Source organism: Somniosus microcephalus, chromosome 13 (genome assembly GCF_052327205.1).
Source record: "Somniosus microcephalus isolate GS21.2 chromosome 13, FLI_Smic_1.0, whole genome shotgun sequence".
Taxonomy (NCBI): Eukaryota; Metazoa; Chordata; class Chondrichthyes; order Squaliformes; family Somniosidae; genus Somniosus; species Somniosus microcephalus.
The window spans coordinates 42,877,183-42,898,916 of record NC_140999.1 but is presented as its reverse complement, the minus strand read 5'-3'; the positions used below and the strand labels follow the sequence as shown (position 1 = coordinate 42,898,916).

At 44.4% G+C, this 21,734-nt stretch overlaps 1 protein-coding gene across 1 annotated transcript in view; it reads left to right on the top strand.

Annotated features, from left to right (window-relative positions):
* The window catches only part of LOC147108275 (tight junction protein ZO-3-like), a 136,447-nt gene that overhangs the window by 111,585 nt on the left and 3,128 nt on the right, over positions 1-21,734 (top strand). Inside the window, exons 12-20 of the mRNA XM_086004834.1 lie at positions 2,427-2,535; positions 4,854-5,073; positions 6,341-6,534; positions 9,718-9,813; positions 11,536-11,615; positions 12,456-12,666; positions 15,834-15,934; positions 17,723-17,986; positions 19,680-19,720. Coding sequence (XP_085860960.1) covers positions 2,427-2,535; positions 4,854-5,073; positions 6,341-6,534; positions 9,718-9,813; positions 11,536-11,615; positions 12,456-12,666; positions 15,834-15,934; positions 17,723-17,986; positions 19,680-19,720 — 1,316 coding nt within the window. The remainder of the gene's footprint in view (positions 1-2,426; positions 2,536-4,853; positions 5,074-6,340; positions 6,535-9,717; positions 9,814-11,535; positions 11,616-12,455; positions 12,667-15,833; positions 15,935-17,722; positions 17,987-19,679; positions 19,721-21,734) is intronic.

Below are 21,734 nucleotides of genomic sequence, written 5' to 3'. Positions count from 1 at the left end.
ACGAAACAGCATGGAAACGCTGATGGGCTATCACGCCTGCCACTGCCTACTGCGGAGGAAGCACCAGCAGTGGATCCTGTCGAAATATTTCATTCGACTATAATTGAATGCTTGCCAGTAACTAACGCTGGTATAGAGAAGGAGACCCGAAATGACCCGACATTGTCTCGGGTATATGATTTGACGGTGAAGGGATGCCCAGCACATGGCGACTCACTGTTGCCAGCATTCTCATCCAGAAGAGAACAGCTGTCAGTATGCCAGGGGACCTTGATATGTGGATCCCGAGTGGTAATTCCACCCAAGTTAAGGGAGAGAGTGCTCAATGAGCTTCACGAAGGTCATCTGGGAGGGGTGAAAATGAAAAGCCTTGCTAAGGCTTATGTGTGGTGGCCAGGGATCGATCAGCAAATCGAGGACCTGACAAAGAGCTGCTCAGGATGCCAGAAGGTCCAAAATGCACCACCACATGCCCCTCTACACCCATGGGAGTGGCCCTCATCTCCATGGCAACAGGTGCATATTGATTTTGCTGGTCCATTCATGGACTCAATGTTTTTAATAGCCGTGGATGCGCACTCGAAATGGCCTGAGGTGATCAAAATGTCCTCCACCACCACGGAGAAAACTATTGCAGTCCTACGGACCATTTTTGCCAGGAACGGCTTGCCAGAGCAGATTTGCTCTGATAACGGACCACAGTTTGTGTCCGAAGAGTTTCGAAGATTTATGAAAAGGAATGGGGTAAGGCATTACACATCTGCCCCGTATCATCCAGCCACAAATGGATTGGCTGAGAGGTTCGTACAAACCTTTAAAAAAGCAGTAAAGGCCATGTGCGATGACGACATTCCACTGCAGCATAAGGTGGACAATTTCCTGTTAGCCTACAGAAATGCGACACATGCAGTCACCAACCAGGCCCCGGCCATGATGTTCTTTAACCGAAGGTGGAGATCTCGTCTGGATTTGCTCAGAGCAAATGTACGAAGAGATGTTGAGAGTAAGCAATTCCAGCACATCAATGAGAAGCCGACAAGGAGCTTCAATGTAGGGCAACCAGTCTTGGCCCGCGACTACCGAACAGAGAAATGGCAACCAGGAACGATATGCACACGGCAGGGGCCACTAATGTACACAGTGGATGTTGGGGAGAACATTGTGAGACGCCATGCTGACCAGATCCTAGAGTCACAGGAACGAGTCAACCCCATGTCTCGGCCATACGTACCTGGTGAGGAACCCGACGTACAGGTCGCATCTACCTCAGAAACAATAGCATTGGAAGCTGATGAATCAACTGACGACAGGGTGCTAGAATCGCCTCCGCAGCAAGAACGAGGCACTCGGAAAAGGCGTTATCCAGAAAGAATCAGGAAGCCTTCCCAACGACTGAATTTATAAATAGATTATTTTCAGCTAATGTTGCATGTTAAAAGTGTTAATTGTAATTAGTTTGATATTTAATTGTTAAATGAGTGTTATGGTACAGTTAATCTAAAAGGGGAGGAATTGTAATGTATGTACCTTTAAGGGAGAGAACTACTTTTTACAGCTCCTGTATACTGTAAGTACCGGCAGTGACCACACCTGTATATAAACCCTGAGTAGTGATCTGTACAGTTAGTTCTAGAGTAACCCTCATTCAGTAAACACCTGTTGTACCGTTTCTCCTGCAGTCTGTGTCTTATTATACACAGACACAACACTTTTCAAAAGGGAATTAGCTAGGAAAAGAGGAATATTAAAGGATATGATGAGGGAGTAGGTGAGTGGGATTAAACTCGGTTGCTCAGTTAATGGGCCTATTTTTGTGCTGAAACATTCTATTATTCTGCACCAGTGCTAGAGAGCCAGGCTTCTGACTAAGATGGATGCAATGAAGATGACCTTTGATGTGATGAAACACATGCCCAAACCTAGAGAGGCAGATGCTCATGAGTATACTCCCCTGAGACCCTGCACTTAATAGAGGCTGTTTCTACGACTTGGCTTGTGATTGTACAGAGATAGTAACAAACTGACAGTGTGTCAAATTAAATCAAAGGTCAACAACACTTCCCATGGCTCAATAGATAACCGTACTCCCTGGTACTTATCCATACAGACTAGGAAGGTCTGGTCTTTGATGAGTTGGCTGAGTTCGGCAATGGAGGTGCTACACTGGCCTCATTACCCTTGGAATGATGCCACCCCTAATCACTATCCAGCAATTCCTGTTGGAAGTGCATGAATAGATGTTGGGTGAGGACAGGGTTGAGTTTGGCTGTGATCCCATCTGCAGTCCAATACCCTGTGAAGAATCACCGACGAGGCTCACACAAAAATAAAGGTCCCTTGGACGCTTTGCTCTACGGTGGCAGAACAAAATTGAAGACTTGAGTTTTCACTGTAAAGCTCAGCTATTCATTTTTTTACCTGAATAGGTGAATAATGTCAACTTCCAAAATCTCACTCGCGAAGAGGCAGTGCTGCTCATGTTGGATATACCAAAAGGACAGCAAGTGGAGATTAGAGCTCAGAGGAAGGAGGACAGTGAGTATAACCTGCGATGTAAATCCCTACCTTTTGTATATATATTTCATGTTTTTCGACAAATAATTCTCCCATCCTCTCCTGAAGGCTGACTCGTGCTGGGGTATGACTCCAAATTCCCAGAGTCCCTCACCAAAGCGGCCACTTGTCATGTGTGAGCTCAGACCGTAAGTTTCAGTTGACCATTTAACCATTGAGGACATAACAGCAGAGCCTGATCCTGTCCTCACTCAGTGTCCATACACACATGAGTCAGTGGATAATGATCAGGAACAGGAACTCAGACTGATTTTCCCCTCCTTATCCCAAGGTCACTGTTGCTTCAGCTGAGATCAAGTAATGTGTTGGTACGGGATCTATAATACACCTTTCACAGACTCAATTCCATGGCTTTTTATGGTCAGCTAACACATGTGGAAACCTATCACCATGTTTAAGAGTCTTAAAACCAAACTACTAAGAAATCTACACCTGCAGAATTATGTGTGTGCTCGACACAGAGTGCATGCTTTCTCCATAGGGATGCACCCAACCTACCAGTCCAAAGAACTTAAGGTGTCAGTTTGTATGGGCCCCAAGTGTGTGTAAAGGTACCCTGGAGTTTAACCAGCTAAATCTACGCAACTTGTGCCCAGTTTGGGCATTGGCTGGTAGGACTATCTGGAGCTGGGTGGGAAGAATCCCAGATCCCAGTGACAGGCCTACCCCTCTACGTTCTATTAGTGAGCCAGGCAGGTTGGTCAATCATCAACAGTACCCTGTGGACCTGCCTGGATTACCAAGTCTGCCACAGAGGGTAGATTTGGTTCCAAACTTGCATCACCAGATGTGTCATTTTTGAGGCACTTTGATCCCAAAGAGACCTTACCTAATTCCCCTCGTCCCCAGGAAGATAGTCACAAGCTGGCCTTTACTTCAAAGAAAAGGATAGCAGGTGGGTACTAAAAGTAAAACTAAAAACACTGGAAATACACAACAGGTTGACCAGTGTCGGAAAGAGAAAAACGGTTTGGCATTTTGGGTGCGCCCCTTCACCAGAAGTGTCTTGCTCTTTCTCTTTTAACATAAGAACCTAAGAAATAGGAGCAGGAGTCGGCCATTCGGCCCTTCGAGCCTGCTCCGCCATTCAATGAGATCATGGCTGATCTTCTGCCTCAACTCCGTTCACGGGCCCTATCGCCATATCCCTTGATGCCCTTACTAGTCAGAAATCTATCGACTTCTGTTTTGAATATACCCAATGACTGAGCCGCCACAGCCCTCTGGGGTAGAGAATTCCAAAGATTCACCACCCTCTGTGTGAAGAAATTTCTTCTCATCTCAGTCCTGAATGGCCTACCCTTTATCCTGAGGCTGTGGCCCTTGGTTCTAGACTCCCCAGCCAAGGGAAACATTCTCCCAGCATCCACTCTATCAAGCCCTATAATAATGTTGTATGCTTCAATGAGCTCCCCTCTCATTCTTCTGAATTCAAGAGAATGCAGGCCTAGTTTACTCAATCTCTTCTCATACGACAGTCCCGCCATCCCAAGAATCAGTCTCGTGAACCTTCGTTGCACTCCCTCTATGGCAAGTATATCCTTCCTTAGGTAAGGAGACCAAAATTGTACACAGTACTCCAGGTGTGGTCTCACCAAGGCCCTATATAATTGCAGTAAGACTTCTTTACTCCTGTACTCAAATCCTCTTGTAATGAAGGCCAGCATACTATTTGCCTTCCTAATGGCTTGCTGCACCTGCACATTCACTTTCAGTGACTCATGTTTTACACTAGCTGATCGTCATGGCATTGCTCACAGATTGGAGCACAGTTGTGATGTTTAGCTGCTACGGTGGAGCTGTGTTTCATTTGGCCTGTCCCTTCAACGCCACTGTTCAGATCTGCCCTATGGGTAAATGGTCGAAATGGCACAGCCTAAGCTCATGTAGAGCCGATCACTGAGGGAAGTTCCTGTTAGTTGGCATCTACAGTAAATCCCCAGAATGTGGTCTTGGGAGAAGCCGTGTGTTCAAGGTCAAAAAACAGCAGTATTGATTGGCTTTCTCTTTTTTTTAATGCTTTTGACACTTTGAATTGTGACATCTGAAGTGTGATAGATAGGCATTAGACTCCCAGCTTTTATATTTCAGAATACGTATAACAGATTTCCAGAATTCGCATTTCTTCTTTTAATGTCTGTATTATGTTATTTTTAAACTAAAAGAATGTTAATTATTGGAAACTAGAATTCTGAATCTTGTTTTCTTGCCCAGTTTCATTTCCTAGTTGACTACACTATTTATAAACACAAACTAACACAAAGGTCCCTTTCTTTCAGTTTATAAAAAGATGATCAACTCAAATGTTGGGGACTCTTTCTATGTGCGAACACACTTTGACCATGAGGTAGAAGGGACGCAGGAACTAAGCTTCAGGAGAGGAGAGGTTTTCCGAGTCGTCGACACCATGTACAAAGGGAAGCTGGGAGCGTGGTACGCTGTGCGAATCGGCCAAGACTTCAAGGAGCAGGACAAAGGCACCATCCCCAGCAAGAACAGGTCTGCAGCCTGACTGGGACTCTGTAAAGAACGCAGGCTAAAGGATGTGTAGTCAGTGTGGTTTCATTTCAATCTGGCTCAGTAATGTCAAATCATTCCTTTACCGAAATGATAGATTTATTTTATCAGATGCACCAAATTTAATAAATCTTGCTCCCCTACACTCTTCAAGGCGCTGACTCCTTGATTCCAATGGCTGCATCCTAACCACTGCCTTGGCTGCAGTCAGCGAACTCAGAATAAGCCTGGAATCGAACCAGGGAGCCTTCTACTCTATATGGTGCAGCTACTTACTGGGTGAATGTTAAAATTCCCCTCTCCCACCTTAATTTTCTTCTATAATCTCTGCAGTGGCAGAGAACCATAAGTACAGGCCACCACCTGGTACTTTCTTTAGGTGGCCATTTGGCATGTATGAGCCAAGAGAGTGAGAGCATCACAGATGAGCTTGATCCTATCCCCACCTGATGCCAAAATATGGGCACATAAGTCTGGGTCACTGGATCGTGATCAGGTGTAGGAACCCTGGCCAATTCCCCTGTACACCGCCCACCTTTTCTAGCCCAAGGTCACTGATGTTAATTGTGTCTGTACGGTTATCCTGCCTGAGGTCAGCTAACTCAGCACAAACCGGGGATCCAGCCTGTGATCTTCATGGCTTAGATACTCACTGGCTTAACCAACTGAGCGGGGGAGAGCTGTAATTTTGGACATTAAAGGCAAGTTGGGTGACATTAAACTGAGTTTAAAATTTAGTAGAATTTCCGACCTTATAAAGGAGTTACTTTTTATTCATTTTCCTGAGAAAGGGGTGGTGGACCTTCTTATTAAAATAGTGGTTTGATATAACTGAGTGGTTTGCTCAGCCACTTCTGAGGTTAGTTATGAGTCAACCAGATTAATGTGGGACTGGAGTCACACATGAGCCAGGCCAGGTAAGGCCAGCAGGTTTTCTTCCCTAAAGTGCATTAGTGAACCAGTTGGGTTTTTATTGAATTCTGACAACATGGTCACTTCTACTGACTGCAGATTTTTAAAAACAGAGTTCAAATTCTCAAATTGCTATGGTGGGAATGGAATTTACATTCTTTGTATTATTAGTCCAGGCCCCTGGATTACTACTCCAATAGCATAACCACTCCAGTACTGTACCTTTGTGCAATGGAGTTGGGGACAGTAATGTGGGCTGTGGCGCTTTTACTTGCAGGAAGGCTAACTGTGGTACAACAATCTAACACCACATCTTGTGCTGTTCGTTTCCTTATAGAGCTGAACAGATTGCCAAAGTTGAAATCACTCAGAAAGTCGCATCCAGTTCATCGGCCGGAGCACGGGCGGAGTTCTGGAAAATGCGCGGCCTGAGAGGTGCCAAGAAAAACATACGGAAGAGCAGAAATGACCTTTCAGCTTTGACTATTCAGGGCAAATTTCCCCCTTATGAAAGGGTCATTTTGAGAGAAGGTACAATATAGAGGATGTAGTAGGAACAAGATTTAATGCTGTTTACATGATTCGACATTTATCAAGAGTGTGTGTGTGATTGAGAGAGATACACACACAGATATAGGGAGAGCAAAAAAGAGAAATTAAAACAAGAGCAGGAGAGAAGAACAGGGAAAGGGAAAGCAAATAGACAGGGAGGGAGAATAAGACTGGAAGAGACAGAGCAAGAGAGACGCACAGAAAGATAGAGCAAAAAGAAAGGGAGATAGGGAGATCTGAAATGTATATACTATACAATTTTGGGGGGGAGAAGGGAGTTGGAAATATAGTAGAACCAACATACACAAATCTTTGAAGGTGGCAGGACAAGTTGATTGTTTAAAAAGCATACAGGATCCTTGGCTTTATAAATAGAGGCATAGACTACAAAAGCAAGCAAGTTATGCTAAACTTTTATAAATCCATGGTTAAGCCTCAGCTGGGGTATTGTGTCCAATTCTAGGCACAACACTTTAGGAAAGATGTTGAGGCCTTGGAGAGGGTACAGAGGAGATATACTACAATGATATGGGGAACTTCAATTATGTGGGGACTAGGGAAGCTGGGATTGTTCTCATTAGAGCAGAGAAGGTTAAGGGAGATTTAATAGAGATGTTCAAAATCATTAAGTCTTTTGATAGAGTAAATAATGAGAAATTGTTTCCATTAGCAGAAGGGTCGGTAACCAGAGGACACAGATTTAACATAATTGGCAAAAGAACCAGAGGGGAGATGAGGAGCATGTTTTTTTATGCAGCGAGTTGTTATGATCTGGAATGCACTGCCTGAAAGGCCGGTGGAAGCAGATTCAGTAGTAACTTTCAAAATGGAATTGAATCGATACTTGAAAAAGAAAAAATCTGTAGGACTCCGGGGAAAGAGCAGGTGAATGGGACTAATTGGATCGCTTTCAAAGAGCCGGCACAGGCACGATGGGCCAAATGGCCTCCTTCTCTGCTGTATGATTCTATGAACGCAATATAAAATCAGACCCCTGACAGTCTCAGATCAATAAGGTCAGATCCCTGACAATATCAAATCCCTGACAGTATCAGATCTCTAACAGTCTTAGATGCCCAATAGATCAGATCCCTCACAGTCTCAGATCCCAGACAGTCTCAGATCCCTCGCAGTCTCAGATCCCTCGCAGTCTCAGATCCCTCGCAGTCTCAGATCCCTCGCAGTCTCAGATCCCTGACAATCACAGATTCCTGACAATCACAGATCCCTGACAATCACAGATCCCTCAGAGTCTCAGATCCCTGACAATCACAGATCCCTCTCAGTCTCAGATCCCTCTCAGTCTCAGATCCCTCTCAGTCTCAGATCCCTCTCAGTCTCAGATCCCTCTCAGTTTCAGATCCCTCACAATCACAGATCCCTCACAGTCTCAGATCCCTCACAGTCTCAGATCTCTCACAGTCTCAGATCCCTCAGTCTCAGATCCCTCACAATCACAGATCCCTCACAATCACAGATCCCTTACAATCATAGATCCCTCACAGTTTCAGATCCCTCACAGTCTCAGATCCCTCACAGTCTCAGATCCCTCACAGTCTCAGATCCCTCAGTCTCAGATCCCTCACAATCACAGATCCCTCAGTCTCAGATCCCTCACAGTCTCAGATCCCTCAGTCTCAGATCCCTCAGTCTCAGATCCCTCACAATCACAGATCCCTCACAATCACAGATCCCTCACAGTCTCAGATCCCTCACAGTCTCAGATCCCTCACAGTCTCAGATCTCTCACAGTCTCAGATCTCTTACAGTCTCAGATCCCTCACAGTCTCAGATCCCTCAGTCTCAGATCCCTCACAATCACAGATCCCTCATAGTCTCAGATCCCTCACAGTCTCAGATCTCTCACAGTCTCAGATCCCTCAGTCTCAGATCCCTCACAATCACAGATCCCTCACAATCACAGATCCCTCACAATCACAGATCCCTCACAGTCTCATATCCCTCAGAGTCTCAGATCCCTCAGAGTCTCAGATCCCGGACAGGTTTAACCCTCACCGCCCATTCTGCTGCCATGTGTGTAGTTTTGTGCAGCTCTCAACCTACAGTTTTTTGACAGGATGGAATTCGGGTTGGTGCTTGGGGTGGAAGTATAGGAGCTGAAAGTGCCGGTGTGGGACTCACACCTGGCTGTTGTTTTTCTCAACTGCATTTGCTGATTCAGCCATCAGGGAAGGTGTTGAGTTTTTCTTCAAGATAGACTTACATTAATCCAGCACTTTATCAGCCTTGGCTCAGTGGTAATACTTTCACCTCTCAGTCAGCAGGTTGTGGGTTCAAACCCCATTCCAGAGACTTGAACTCATAATCTTGGCTGACACTCCAGTGCAGTGCTGAGGGAGTGCTGCACTGCCGGAGGTGCCGTCTTTGGGATGAGACGTTTAACAGGCCCATTTGCTCTCAGGTGGATGCAAAAGATCCTCTGGCAAGGGAGTTCTCCAGGTGTCCTGGCCAACATTTATCCATCAACCAACATCACTAAAACAGATTATCAGATCATTTATCTAATTGCTCTTTGTGGGACCTTGCTGTGCACAAATTGGCTGCCGCCTTTCCCTGCAGTACAGCAGTGACTACATTTCAATCAAAAGTACTTAATTGGTTGTGAAGCGCTTTGAGATGTCCTGAAGTTGTGTAAAGCTCTATATAAAGTGCAAGTACTTTCATTCTTATCACATCTCTCAGAAATGTCCCATGGCACTTCAGATAGAATGAAGTGCAGTCACTGGTGTTATGTAGGCAAACAGCACCGCCATTTTGTACAAACAACGACGTGATGAATGACTAATTAATCTGTTTTTGGTGGTGTTGGATGAGGATAGAATGTTGACCAGGACTAGGAGAACCCTCTGCTCTTCTTTGAATAGCACCATGGGATCTTAAACATCCACCTGAGCCACTGCAACAGGCAGATCGGGCCTCAGTTTGACGTTTCATCTAAAGGACAGGGAATTCAATGTTAACAAGGCCCCCTTTGCCTCAGTCTTGGGGGAGGCAAAACTGCCTGAGGTGAACTCCCACTTCTAAATGGATATTATATCCACTAAATAAAATATGAATTTGTTTTTTTCCTGAAGTCCAGAAATTGTAGTATTTATTCATCTATATTTATTTTGCATTCATTATTTAATTTCTTTATTGCAGCTAGTTATAAAAGGCCTGTTGTGATTCTTGGACCAATTTCAGATATTGCTACTCAGAGACTGGCCAGCGACCTGCCTGACCAGTTCGAGCTTGCCCGTGAGTATTCATCTCGCTGTGATTTCAGTTACCTATCCTGGAAATAGAGGTGCTTTTGGTCAGTGATGGATTGGTTGTTTTTATGTCATGAGCTCAGTTCAACAGATGCATTCTTGCCTTTCATCATTTCAAAACATATGAAATGAGAACCAAGGGTTGGCTGTTTGGAAAGAAAACTGAGATCACGGTTGCAACCAAAAGGCATTCCCTACCCAAGAGAGAACAACTTCCACTGGTAGCCCTCTCTCTCTCAATTCATATAAACATAGAAAATGACGGGTAGAAAAAGATCAGCTGGTTCATTAACCCTGCCCCACATTCCTGATGCCCGGAGCATAATGACTAGATGCATCCTATCACCCGGCAACCATGTAATCTCCTGGGAGAGGAAATAAAACAGGGAAAAAATACTCCAGGGCCAAAATGGGAAAAAATCTGGGAAATTCCTCTCCGACTCCCTTAGGCGATCAAAATCAATCCAGGACACCACATTGGCCATGCTTATGGTCACTGGTAAATTGTGTATCTTTTAGAAGATGTGATCTCTGCTACAATACAACCCAGCTCTCTGAAGGCGCGTGGAGAGTCAGCACACACCGCACAGGCCGGCAGCTTATTCCAAAGGTCCCCTGCTCTCTGGGAAAAGAAGAACTGCCCAACATCTAGCCTATTCTTACTCTTGCATAGTTTAAATGCATGACCTCTGGTCCTCCCCAATCTGTCAAACCGAAATAATCCATCAGTGGGTACACAATCCAGCCCTTACATTATTTTATATACTTCTATCAGGTCACCTCAGGTCTACACTGCTCTTTAAGCCTATCTGAATAACTTAGGATTTTTAAGATGGGAATCATTCTTGTGGCTCTCCTCTGAACCTTTTCCAAGGCCACTATATCACCCACCATGTGAGGGAACCAAAACTGGACGCAGTGCTCTAGATGCAGTCTAACTAACGATCTGCACAAGGACAGAATGGTATCCTTTGCCTTATATTGGTTCTGTTAATACAACCTAATACCCTGTTTGCATTGGCTATGGCTTCTCTGCATTGGTCATAAACCTTGAGTGATCTGTGCACAATAACACCTAGATCCTTTTCTCTATTGACCAGTTTCAGTATTGTTCCCTGTAAATGGTAAGTATATTCTGTGTTTGTCCTGCCTACATACATCACATTGCATTTGTGTAGATTAAATGCCATTTGCCATTGTTTGGCCCATTCCCCCAGCGCATCGAAATCTTTTTGCAGAAGATTGTACTCCCCTACAGTCTTAACACTCGCACATATTCCTCAGTGTGAATATCCACAATTTGTGTATGGAGCATGTGCTCTAGTTTGCAAAAACAAGCCTCTTTCCACAGGGGACTCTAATGTAGTTTGAGTTTAGTACCATGCCATAGTTTAATGTACTGATTACTCCAATCCACATACAAATGTACCCCATAAATAGCCACTAAATAAGAAAGAAAAATCTTGCATTTATATAAAGCCTCACCACATTCTTAGGATGTCCCAAAGCATTTCACATCCAATGAATTACATTTTAAATGTAGCCAGTGTTGTTATGTAGGCAAATGTGGCACACAACAAGATCCCACAAACAGCATTTGAGATAAATGGCCAAGTTATCCATTGGAATTCATTGTGGCACCTCGGTTGTATTATAATCACCATGGATGTACTGAGCTCTCACTAATCCTACAACGTGTCCATTCTAGAAACAATACAGAGGGATTCGGGAGAAGAGGGATCGTCGGCTATCATCAAACTTGAAACTGTGCGGCTTATCTCTCAAAAGGTGAGGCGAAGTCTGCTGATTGGGTAACAATTAATTAGCATTTGTGCATATTTCTTAACAAGCAACCCATCAATAGCTCAGTGGGTAAATGGACGGCCTGAGCAATATAGACCAGAAAAGGCCCAGGTTTGATTTCTGGCCTGAGCCAGTTGATCCTCATCTGGGCAGCAGTTGGGGTATTACAATTGGCCTCAATGCCCCAGGGTTAGAAAGGGAGAAAGATCAGCCACAGCAACCAATCCTGCATGCACAAATGCGGACATCAATGAGCATAGATAGAGAGAAAATATTTCCTCTTGTGGGGGGAGTCCAGAACAAAGGGCCATAACCTTAAAATTATAGCTAGGCCTTTCAGGGGTGATGTCAGGAAGCACTTCTTCACACAAAGGGTAGTGGAAATCTGGAACTCACTCCCTTAAAAAGCTGTTGAGGCTGGGTCAATTGAAAATGTCAAAACTGAGATTGATAGATTTTTCTTAGACAAGGGTATTAAAGGTTACAGAACCAAGGTGGTTTGATGGAGTTAAGATACAGATCAGCCATGATCTAACTGAATGGCAGAACAGGCTTGAGGGGTTGCAGTGTTGGCTGTGATACTCCCCTTTGGTTCAGTAGCTTTCTTGTGCTCACTATTTATGCTCACACTTAAAGAAGCCATTTTGGTAAGGTACTGGAGGGTAACCAATGCACGTGGACACGCACCCTAGCAAGAGTCAGCGCCTTTAGGGGAGGGGAGGCGCTGGAAAATAATGATGATTTAAAGAGGCCAATCCAGCAAAGTGCTGGAGTTTTCTGTTAAATGACACAAGGTGAGAAATGTAATTTTAATTCAATTTACAGAACAAACATGGACTACTTGATATCACACCTCCAGCCATAGAGCGGTTAAATTACGTCAAGTGGTACCCGATTGTGGTGTTTTTCAATCCAGAGAACAAACAGGAAGTGAAAGCCATGCGGCAGCACCTCTACCCTCAGTCAAGGAAAAGCTCCAAGAGTCTCTACAACCAGGCTGTAAAGCTGAGGAAGTACTGGTCTCACCTCTTCACAGGTAAACGCTTCAGCTTCCAGTACATGAGATACTTCAGTGCAATCATTCTTCAACTGCGTCCTGGCATTGATTGATTTATGATTACATGTTGTTGCCTCAGCTCTTAAATTCCTGAAATGTTTTCAATAAAAATAGCTCAAACCTATTGGACACCTCAAAAGTTAACTAGTTGGCTACATTTGATCTGTGGCCTAATTTCCGTGTTGCATGTAATGTGATGACTGAACTTACCCACTCTGTGGTTAATGGGAATGCCATCTTGAGAATTGATTTATCCCCACATTAATATTAGGACACTACAGTCAAATTACCTGTCATCACCTACAGTCTACAATAATTAAACTTAAGTTAAAGGGGAAGCTAGATAAGTACATGAGGGAGAAAGGAATCGAAGGATATGCTGATAGGGTGAGATGAAGTAGGATGGGAGGAGGCTCGTGTGGAGCATAAACACCGGCACAGACCAGTTGGGCCGAAAGTGCTGTTTCTATGCTGTACATTCAATGTAATTCTATGTGATTTAGACACTTAGGTAATGTACCAGAGGTTTGCCAAAGGCTCTGTGGAACTGAAATCAGCATGAGCATCTTCAGGAGAGGAAGGGAGGAAAACATCTTCTATCTGGGAATGGGGGGGGGGGGGACATTTAGTTGAATTCAGTACCCCACCCCCATTGTTTGTATGTATATGGCCCTGGCTCCTGTTCAGCTGATTTCATCTATTTTATAGAGCTACGTTTCTAGGTCTGCAGCCCCCTCCAATCAGGAGCCGTGGAGGCCCCAGAGACAATGTTAGTGGGATCCGCTGTGAGGAACATCTACATAAACTGGGGCTCTTCAGCCTCACAGACAGGTCTCACAGAGGACATTATAGAAGTGTAAAAAGTTACTTAACTGGATAGAGAAAGTAAACCCAGAACAGTTCTTTCAGATATGCCAGGCCAGCAGGACATGAGGGCACAGGTTCAGGGCTGTGGGGAGCAAGTTTTGAACAGATGTCAGGAAGTGTTTCTTTACATAGAGGGTGATCAACAACTGGAACGGGTTGGCAGGACGGGTGTTGAGGTCAGGACACTGCACTCCTTTAAGAAACAGTTGGATATTGTAATGGAGCTTGGTTTTCTGAAAGGATGGGATCAAACGGGATGAAGGGCCTTCTTCATCTTGTGATCTTGCACATGGTCCCAGTAACAACAGCTTGTATTTATATAGCGCCTTTAACGTAGTAAAACAACCCAAGGCGCTTCGCAAGAGCATTATAAGACAAAAAAATTGACACCGAGCCACATAAGGAGAAATTAGGGCAGGTGACCAAAAGCTTGGTCAAAGAGGTAGGTTTCAAGGAGCGTCTTAAACGAGGAAAGAGGGGTAGGGAGGTGGAGAGGTTTAGGCAGGGAATTCCAGAGCTTAGGGCCTAGGCAACAGAAGGCACGGCCACCAGCGGTTCAGTGATTATAATCAGGGCTGCTCAAGAGGGCAGAATTAGAGGAGCGCAGATATCTCGGGGGGGTGGGGGGTGGGGGGAGGGGTTGTGGGCTGAAGGAGATTACAGAGGTAGGGAGGGGCGAGGCCATGGAGGGATTTGAAAACAAGGATGAGAATTTTGAAATCGAGGCGTTGCTTAACCGGGAGCCAATGTAGGTCAGCGAGCACAGGGGTGATGGGTGAACGGGACTTGGTGCGAGTTAGGACACGGGCAGCCGAGTTTTGGATCAGCTCAAGTTTATGTAGGGTAGAATGTGGGAGGCCGGCCAGGAGTGCGTTGGAATAGTCAAGTCTAGAGGTAACAAAGGCATGGATGAAGGTTTCAGCAGCGGATGAGCTGAGGCAGGGGCAGAGACGGGCGATGTTACGGAGGTGGAAATAGGCGGTCTTAGTTATGCTGCGGATATGTAGTCAGAAGCTCATTTCAGGGTCAAATACGACACCAAGGTTGCGAACAGTGTGATTCAGCCTCAGACAGGTGCTAGGGAGAGGGATGGAGTCAATGGCTAGGGAACAGAGTTTGTTGCGGGGACCGAAAACAATGGCTTCGGTCTTCCCAATATTTAATTGGAGAAAATTTCTGCTCATCCAGAACTGGATGTCGGACAAGCAGCCTGACAATTTAGAGACCGTGGAGGGGTCGAGAGAAGTGCTAGTGAGGTAGGGTGTCATCAGTGTACATATGGAAACTGCCAGCTGGTCCTCAAATACATGAGGGCCTGACTGAATAGTAGCAATGAGACGAGTATGTCCAGTGACCAGCTTCCAATCTGTTAAACACTCTCCACAGGGGCACTGCGCTAAAATGCCACTGATAAAGACTGGATATACAAGTACTGTCTTCCATTCTACCTACAATCACTAGGCATCAACTAATCACTACTTCTTGATTTTTCAGCCTTGGTGATGTCCTATACTTTGGGCGTCAGGGTTTCTCAATAAAAACATAAGGGATCATTTTGCGAAGCTCTGTTGACAGCCTCGCTAGCAGTGAGTGTGGGTGAGAGTCTAGGCTGCAGTGCTACAGCCATAGCCCATGCCCATGGTCACCACTCTGCACTATAGCAGTGAGTGTGGGTGAGAGTCTAGGCTGCAGTGCTACAGCCATAACCCATGCCCATGGTCACCACTCTGCACTATAGCAGTGAGTGTGGGTGAGAGTCTAGGCTGCAGTGCTACAGCCATAACCCTGGCCCATGGTCACCACTCTGCACTATAGCAGTGAGTGTGGGTGAGAGTCTAGGCTGCAGTGCTACAGCCATAACCCTGGCCCATGGTCACCACTCTGCACTATAGCAGTGAGTGTGGGTGAGAGTCTAGGCTGCAGTGCTACAGCCATAACCCTGGCCCATGGTCACCACTCTGCACTATAGCAGTGAGTGTGAGTGAGAGTCTAGGCTGCAGTGCTACAGCCATAACCCTGGCCCATGGTCACCACTCTGCACTACCAATGGAGCCTCGCAGAGTGGCCTCTATGGTGCCATTCAACATTTATGCATATTCCCAGTTTGTTCCTGTTCTGGTTCAGATATGAGCCCAAATAGAACTTTTGTCTGTTCTAAATAGATTTTTGAATAAATACATTCTTTAATTTTATGGATTTTATTCAAAATAGGACTTTTGTCTGTTCTGAATAGATTTTTGAATAAATACATTCTTTAATTTTATGGATTTTATTCACAGGTACAATAAATCTGAATTCTGGTTCGAGCACGTGGTATGAAGCCCTGAAAGCAACAATCAAGGAGCAGCAGACTCAGCCTGTGTGGTTTCCTGAAGAAAAGGTACGTTTTTTTTTTCTTTGAAACTTGTAGTGATTTTACTCCATGTAACAAAGTCCAAATGCCATCGGTATCAATATATTCCGACTCTTGTGGAGAGTGTAGTTTAAGATGGTTTATCTTAAGCTTCCTCAATGAGTCAGTTAGTAAGTAGACCACCTGAAGTTGTACTAAGCCAAAACACCAGGAAGGTACCAGGTTCTGAACGGAGTTATCTGATCTCAGCCAGGGCAGCAAGTGCGATTCTGCAATCGGCATCAGTAATCATGGGTCGGAGAAGAGAAAGCCAGTAACATTTCCTACTCCTGATCACTAGAAAGTGTGTGGATGTGGACATCAAGTGAGGGCAGTTCAGGATCTGCAGTGGTGCCACCCATGAAGAATAGCCTGCCAGCACTCCTTTGTGTAAGCTTGACTCAGTTGGGAGCACTCTTGCCTATGGCGCTGTTCAAAGAAAGACAGGGAGACCTCCTGGTGTCCAGGCCAAGATTCCTCCCTCGGGCAACATCACCAACATTGCAGTCTCTTATGGGGAATCTTTTTCAAAAGATTTTGTAGAAAATCTCTCAAAGAAACTATGTTGCATCAATCTTAGCCTATTTCATTTTGTAACACAATGGCTCCCATGCTGCTGGGCCTCAGAATGGCAGGGGAAGAGCAGCAGGAATAATGGAGATGTGAGGATGAAAAAATATTCTATAGAATTTTGCTTGATTACCGTTGGAATCTATGAGTAGAGTCTGTGATAGGGTAAATTGTACATGGACTGTAGAAGGAGATTAAATGGGTGGGGTAGAGTGTGACAGGGTAAATTGTACATGGGACTGTAGAAGGAGATTAAATGGGTGGGGTAGAGTCTGTGATAGGGTAAATTGTACATGGACTGTAGAAGGAGATTAAATGGGTGGGGTAGAGTGTGATAGGGTAAATTGTACATGGACTGTAGAAGGAGATTAAATGGGTGGTGTAGAGTCTGTGATAGGGTAAATTGTACATGGACTGTAGAAGGAGATTAAATGGGTGGGGTAGAGTCTGTGATAGGGTAAATTGTACATGGACTGTAGAAGGAGATTAAATGGGTGGTGTAGAGTCTGTGATAGGGTAAATTGTACATGGACTGTAGAAGGAGATTAAATGGGTGGTGTAGAGTCTGTGATAGGGTAAATTGTACATGGACTGTAGAAGGAGATTAAATGGGTGGTGTAGAGTCCACGATAGGGTAAATTGTACATGGACTGTAGAAGGAGATTAAATGGGTGGGATAGAGTCTGTGATAGGGTAAATTGTACATGGACTGTAGAAGGAGATTAAATGGGTGGGATAGAGTCTGTGATAGGGTAAATTGTACATGGACTGTAGAAGGAGATTAAATGGGTGGTGTAGAGTCCACGATAGGGTAAATTGTACATGGACTGTAGAAGGAGATTAAATGGGTGGGGTAGAGTCTGTGATAGGGTAAATTGTACATAGACTGTAGAAGGAGATTAAATGGGTGGGGTAGAGTCTGTGATAGGGTAAATTGTACATGGACTGTAGAAGGAGATTAAATGGGTGGGGTAGAGTATGTGATAGGGTAAATTGTACATGGACTGTAGCATGAAATTAAATGGGTGGGTTGGAGTCTATGACAGGGTAGATTGTACATGGACTGTAGCAGGAAATTAAATGGGTGGGTTGGAGTCTATGACAGGGTAGATTGTACATGAACTATAGAAGGAGATTAAATGGGTGGGGTAGGAGTAAGATGAATGGGCCAAATGGCCTTTTCTTATTCTGTGCTTTATGTTTCAGACTGAAGAAGCAGGAACTGAAGACCTAGAGCTGCTGAACCGATCGACCAGCATGAGCATGGATTACCTGAGCTGTGATGAGAGCAGGGCAAACAGTGATTATGAGGACACAGATGGAGAAGGTGGGGCTTACACAGATAATGAACCAGATGACAGGCTAGATGGGCCTGCAATCACTAGATCCTCTGAACCAATCAGGACTGAAGCATCCCAAATCTCCTCGGCAGCAGTCCATGCTGCACCAATGGTCTACTCACAAGTACAGGTATGTGAAGCGATGGATGTTTAAAGTTTAACCAACGAAAAGGAAATGGAATCTTGGGTCAAATGGAACCCCCCTATAAGATCCCAGAGGGACCCTGGTTCCAATGACTCCAGGTTGACCCGTATTGGGGACAGTGATTTAATAATCAGCATAAACAAGACTTAATACATTACAGTATTCGAGCAGCAGCTTACAGTGTATAATTGAGACTTATATTACCCCTTATACTCTGGGTAGAAGCCGCTACCATGAGTAAGCTGCACCCTGTGTCTCTCGTCTCTCTTTGTCTCCCAGGTGTCTCCTTGATTCTTCCTGAAGTCTTCTACTCTTTCCGAAATCTTCTACTCCTGAAAACTTCTACAATTTGTGGCTGTTAAGGCCCCCTTCTTATACCCTTACTCTCATTCAAAATCTATGGAGTCCTCTTGAACCAATCACTGGCTTACACCCAAAATCCAATCATAAAGATGCCACGTCTGCAACATCCTGGCTTACACAGCTTCTAGTTTTATGACAGTCTTGCATCTTCTGTTTTTGACCATCAAGACTCATATCTGGAGTATTTATGGCAATACAAAAGGAACATGTCTTCATCGTGTCCATGCTGTTCGCTATGAGAGGCCTATGTTTTTAAATCACTGCAGATATCATAACATTCCAACACAGTGGCAGCTAGGCCTAGCCTTGGTTCCCAGGCTAGCTGACTCTATTCGACCATGGCAGCCTTCTTTCTTACCCCAGGCTGTCTTGTTACAGCTTACTCACAGACTCTTAATTACAAGCAAAAGGGTTACAGGTCGTATGTAATTCAGGTTATCATTACATACAATTGATGATTACAGTGTTTTATGTTTAATTTTTACACTTGATTATAAATCCATTACTGATGATTAGAAGATATTAATGATAAGGTATTAAAACAAGTATTCTAAAAACCAATGAATCCATGATAATCTTACACCCCGCAAAATCTGGAAGCTTTCTGGTGCCAAAGAGAGCATTTAAAGAAAAGGCCCTTTTACTAGATGAGTTAGCTATGTACTCCATGCCAACCTTTTTATTATTTGTTCTTGACCATCCCTAGGTGCTCTGAGAAGGTGGTGGGGCCGCTTCAGGGACCTTAACAGAAGAATAGTTGGAATCACGTAGTTGCTCAAGGTGGTCATTTTCTGGTTTTGAGAAGTCAAATATGAAAAGCTTCAACTTAATTTCCTGACCAACAAACTGGGAAATATTAGCACAGGGATCAAAACAACAGCCCTCCCTGGATCTATTAATTTAAGTCTGTACAGTCTCCATCTAGTCCCAGTGAAAACAACAACGGTGGCACCAGGGATACTGCCACACTGTCAGAGTAGCACTAGCACTAAAAATCAGACCTGTGCAGCAAGGGGATTGGAACCTATAGTTGAGTCCAGTAGTAGGTGCAACATTTGGGTAATGCACAGCTCTGCATTCCACCAGCCAACGTTCTTGGCCAATGACTAGTGTGGTCCTGAAGTTATCTTTTAAAGAGGTAATAACAAATGGAAGGCTCTAACTAGGAGCCAGTTTTAACAATTAATGCAGGGATTTGGCACAGGTACTTCACTCCCCTATACCTCAAGCTACAGAGGGACTAAATGTAAACCTATCTTATGTTGCTGTATTTGGTGCAATTGCTTCACTTCAGTTTGTTTGTTTGTTCCAACAGGTCCAGCCTCAGGGTCAGCACAAGGATCCTCGTTACACAAGGTGAGTGTTTACAGGGCCCCTCTCCCAAGCCACTTCATTACAGGAACACTGTGCACACAGATTCCAACAGACTGCATGGTTCTGCTCCATGAAACCAAAACCCTCTGTTAAGCCAGCGTGAAATCACAACGCTCACCAGATTTCTCTATAAGGGAAACGGGTGACATTCAAATGATAACAAAAAAGGGAGGAATATTTGGTTTTTTCTGTAACTGACAGCTAAAGAAATCCTGGGAATGCACAACTTTGAAACATATGATTTACTGTTCATCACTAGTGCTCATTCTGATATTTCTGCGATTTGTTAGTGGGCTGTTCATTTTGGAGAAGCACTGCTCCATCTTAGCAGTTAAACATTACAATTGGGCTCCGGACCCCAGACTACCCATGAGCAAAGCCACTGAAGATTTCCTAATCCCACAAATTAAAAACAGGGCATCTAATGAAGTTGACCATAAGCACATACAGACAAGCCCTTTATTCTGTATTCCTCCACCCCAACAACCTGATTGTTATCCATTGGTCACAGTTAAAATGTTCTGTGTATAAGTCCTGACACTCCCAAGTGCACACATGAAGAATGAGCAAGGAGCTGGAGGGTGAGCCCCCCTGACCCCCACCGCTGGTTATTGCCTTTAACAAGAAGGAACGTGGATTCAGTTATGAGGGGAGGGGGCTGGCAGAACTATACCATACAGTGACTGAAGGTATCAGATTGGGTCAGCTAGAAGCACCTTTGCCTCTGAATTAGAAGATTGTGAGTTCAAAATCCACTCCATGGTTTCAGCACATAATCTAGGCTAACAACAGTGCAATACTGAGCGAGTACTGTATTGTCAGAGGTGCCGTCTCCTTCAGGTGAGACATTAAAATGAGCTCCTGCATGTAGATGTTAAAGATTCCATGGCACTATTTGAAAAGGGGGTTCTTCCTCAACTAACCACCAAAAAATTCCTCAAACAATGTAGCTACTGTTATGAATTCAGTTCTGCCGTAGATACCTTCTTGGGTTCAGTGGCATCAGCCAATCCGTTAAGGAGTCTGAGTGTCTTCCTTTAATGGGAGTTGACTCACACTGCCTTATACCTACTTGCATGATAGCATAACCTGGGATGTAGTGATAGGATCCCCTTGTGATCTAGACCAGATATCCATGTCTTTAACACATGGATTTCTCCAATCTCTCTGAAAGCAGACTGAGCTAACACTAGATGAGGTGAAGCTTGATTCGAATTGTAAGCTGCTTTATTGCACAGTAAGATGAAACATACAGAGCAGCAGGTACGATCAGGGTTGTTTAGTTCAATTGGTGCAATTTATGGTCGCACATAATAATACAAAATAAAGAACAGGCAACACTCTACCTGGGTCGTCTTACTTAATTCACACCGAATAATCTCTCTGCACCTGTCCTACAGCCCAGGCCAGGACCACTCTTCCTGCTGTACCCTGTCTTTCGCAGCTTTCTTCTGCCTGCCGGTACATCATCCTGTTCCTAAAAGGTCCGACTGCCTCCCTTGATATCTGTGTTCTGTTCTTAAAAGCCTCTTACTCTGTATCAGAGAGCATGTCCTCCTCACACATCAACAGAGGTTCCCAACACAAAGAGGTGTGTTTCTGAATACCCAGACAAACTAATAAATGGCTTCATGTTTAGTCTCTGGGAGCAGCAGCTTCCACTTAGCATATTAACCACCTTTTATCTCGGTGCTTATTTTTTTTTTAACTTGTGAGAATGTACATTGCGTTTAAAAACCCAGCATGAAAAGTAATTTGTTTTCCAACTCCTTCCTGTGGAAAACTGGTCAAAAACTCTGGAAATGTGACGGTTAGCAAAGAGACCGATTAACTAACTGGTCATTCATCTAATTTTTATTTGTTGGACCCTGCTGTGCGCAAACTGGCTGCAGTGTGTTTGCTGACGTAACAGTCACCGCATTTCAAAATAATTCACTGGATGTGAAATGTTTGGGAGTATCCCGAGATCTGATAATATGGTATATGAATGCAGGTT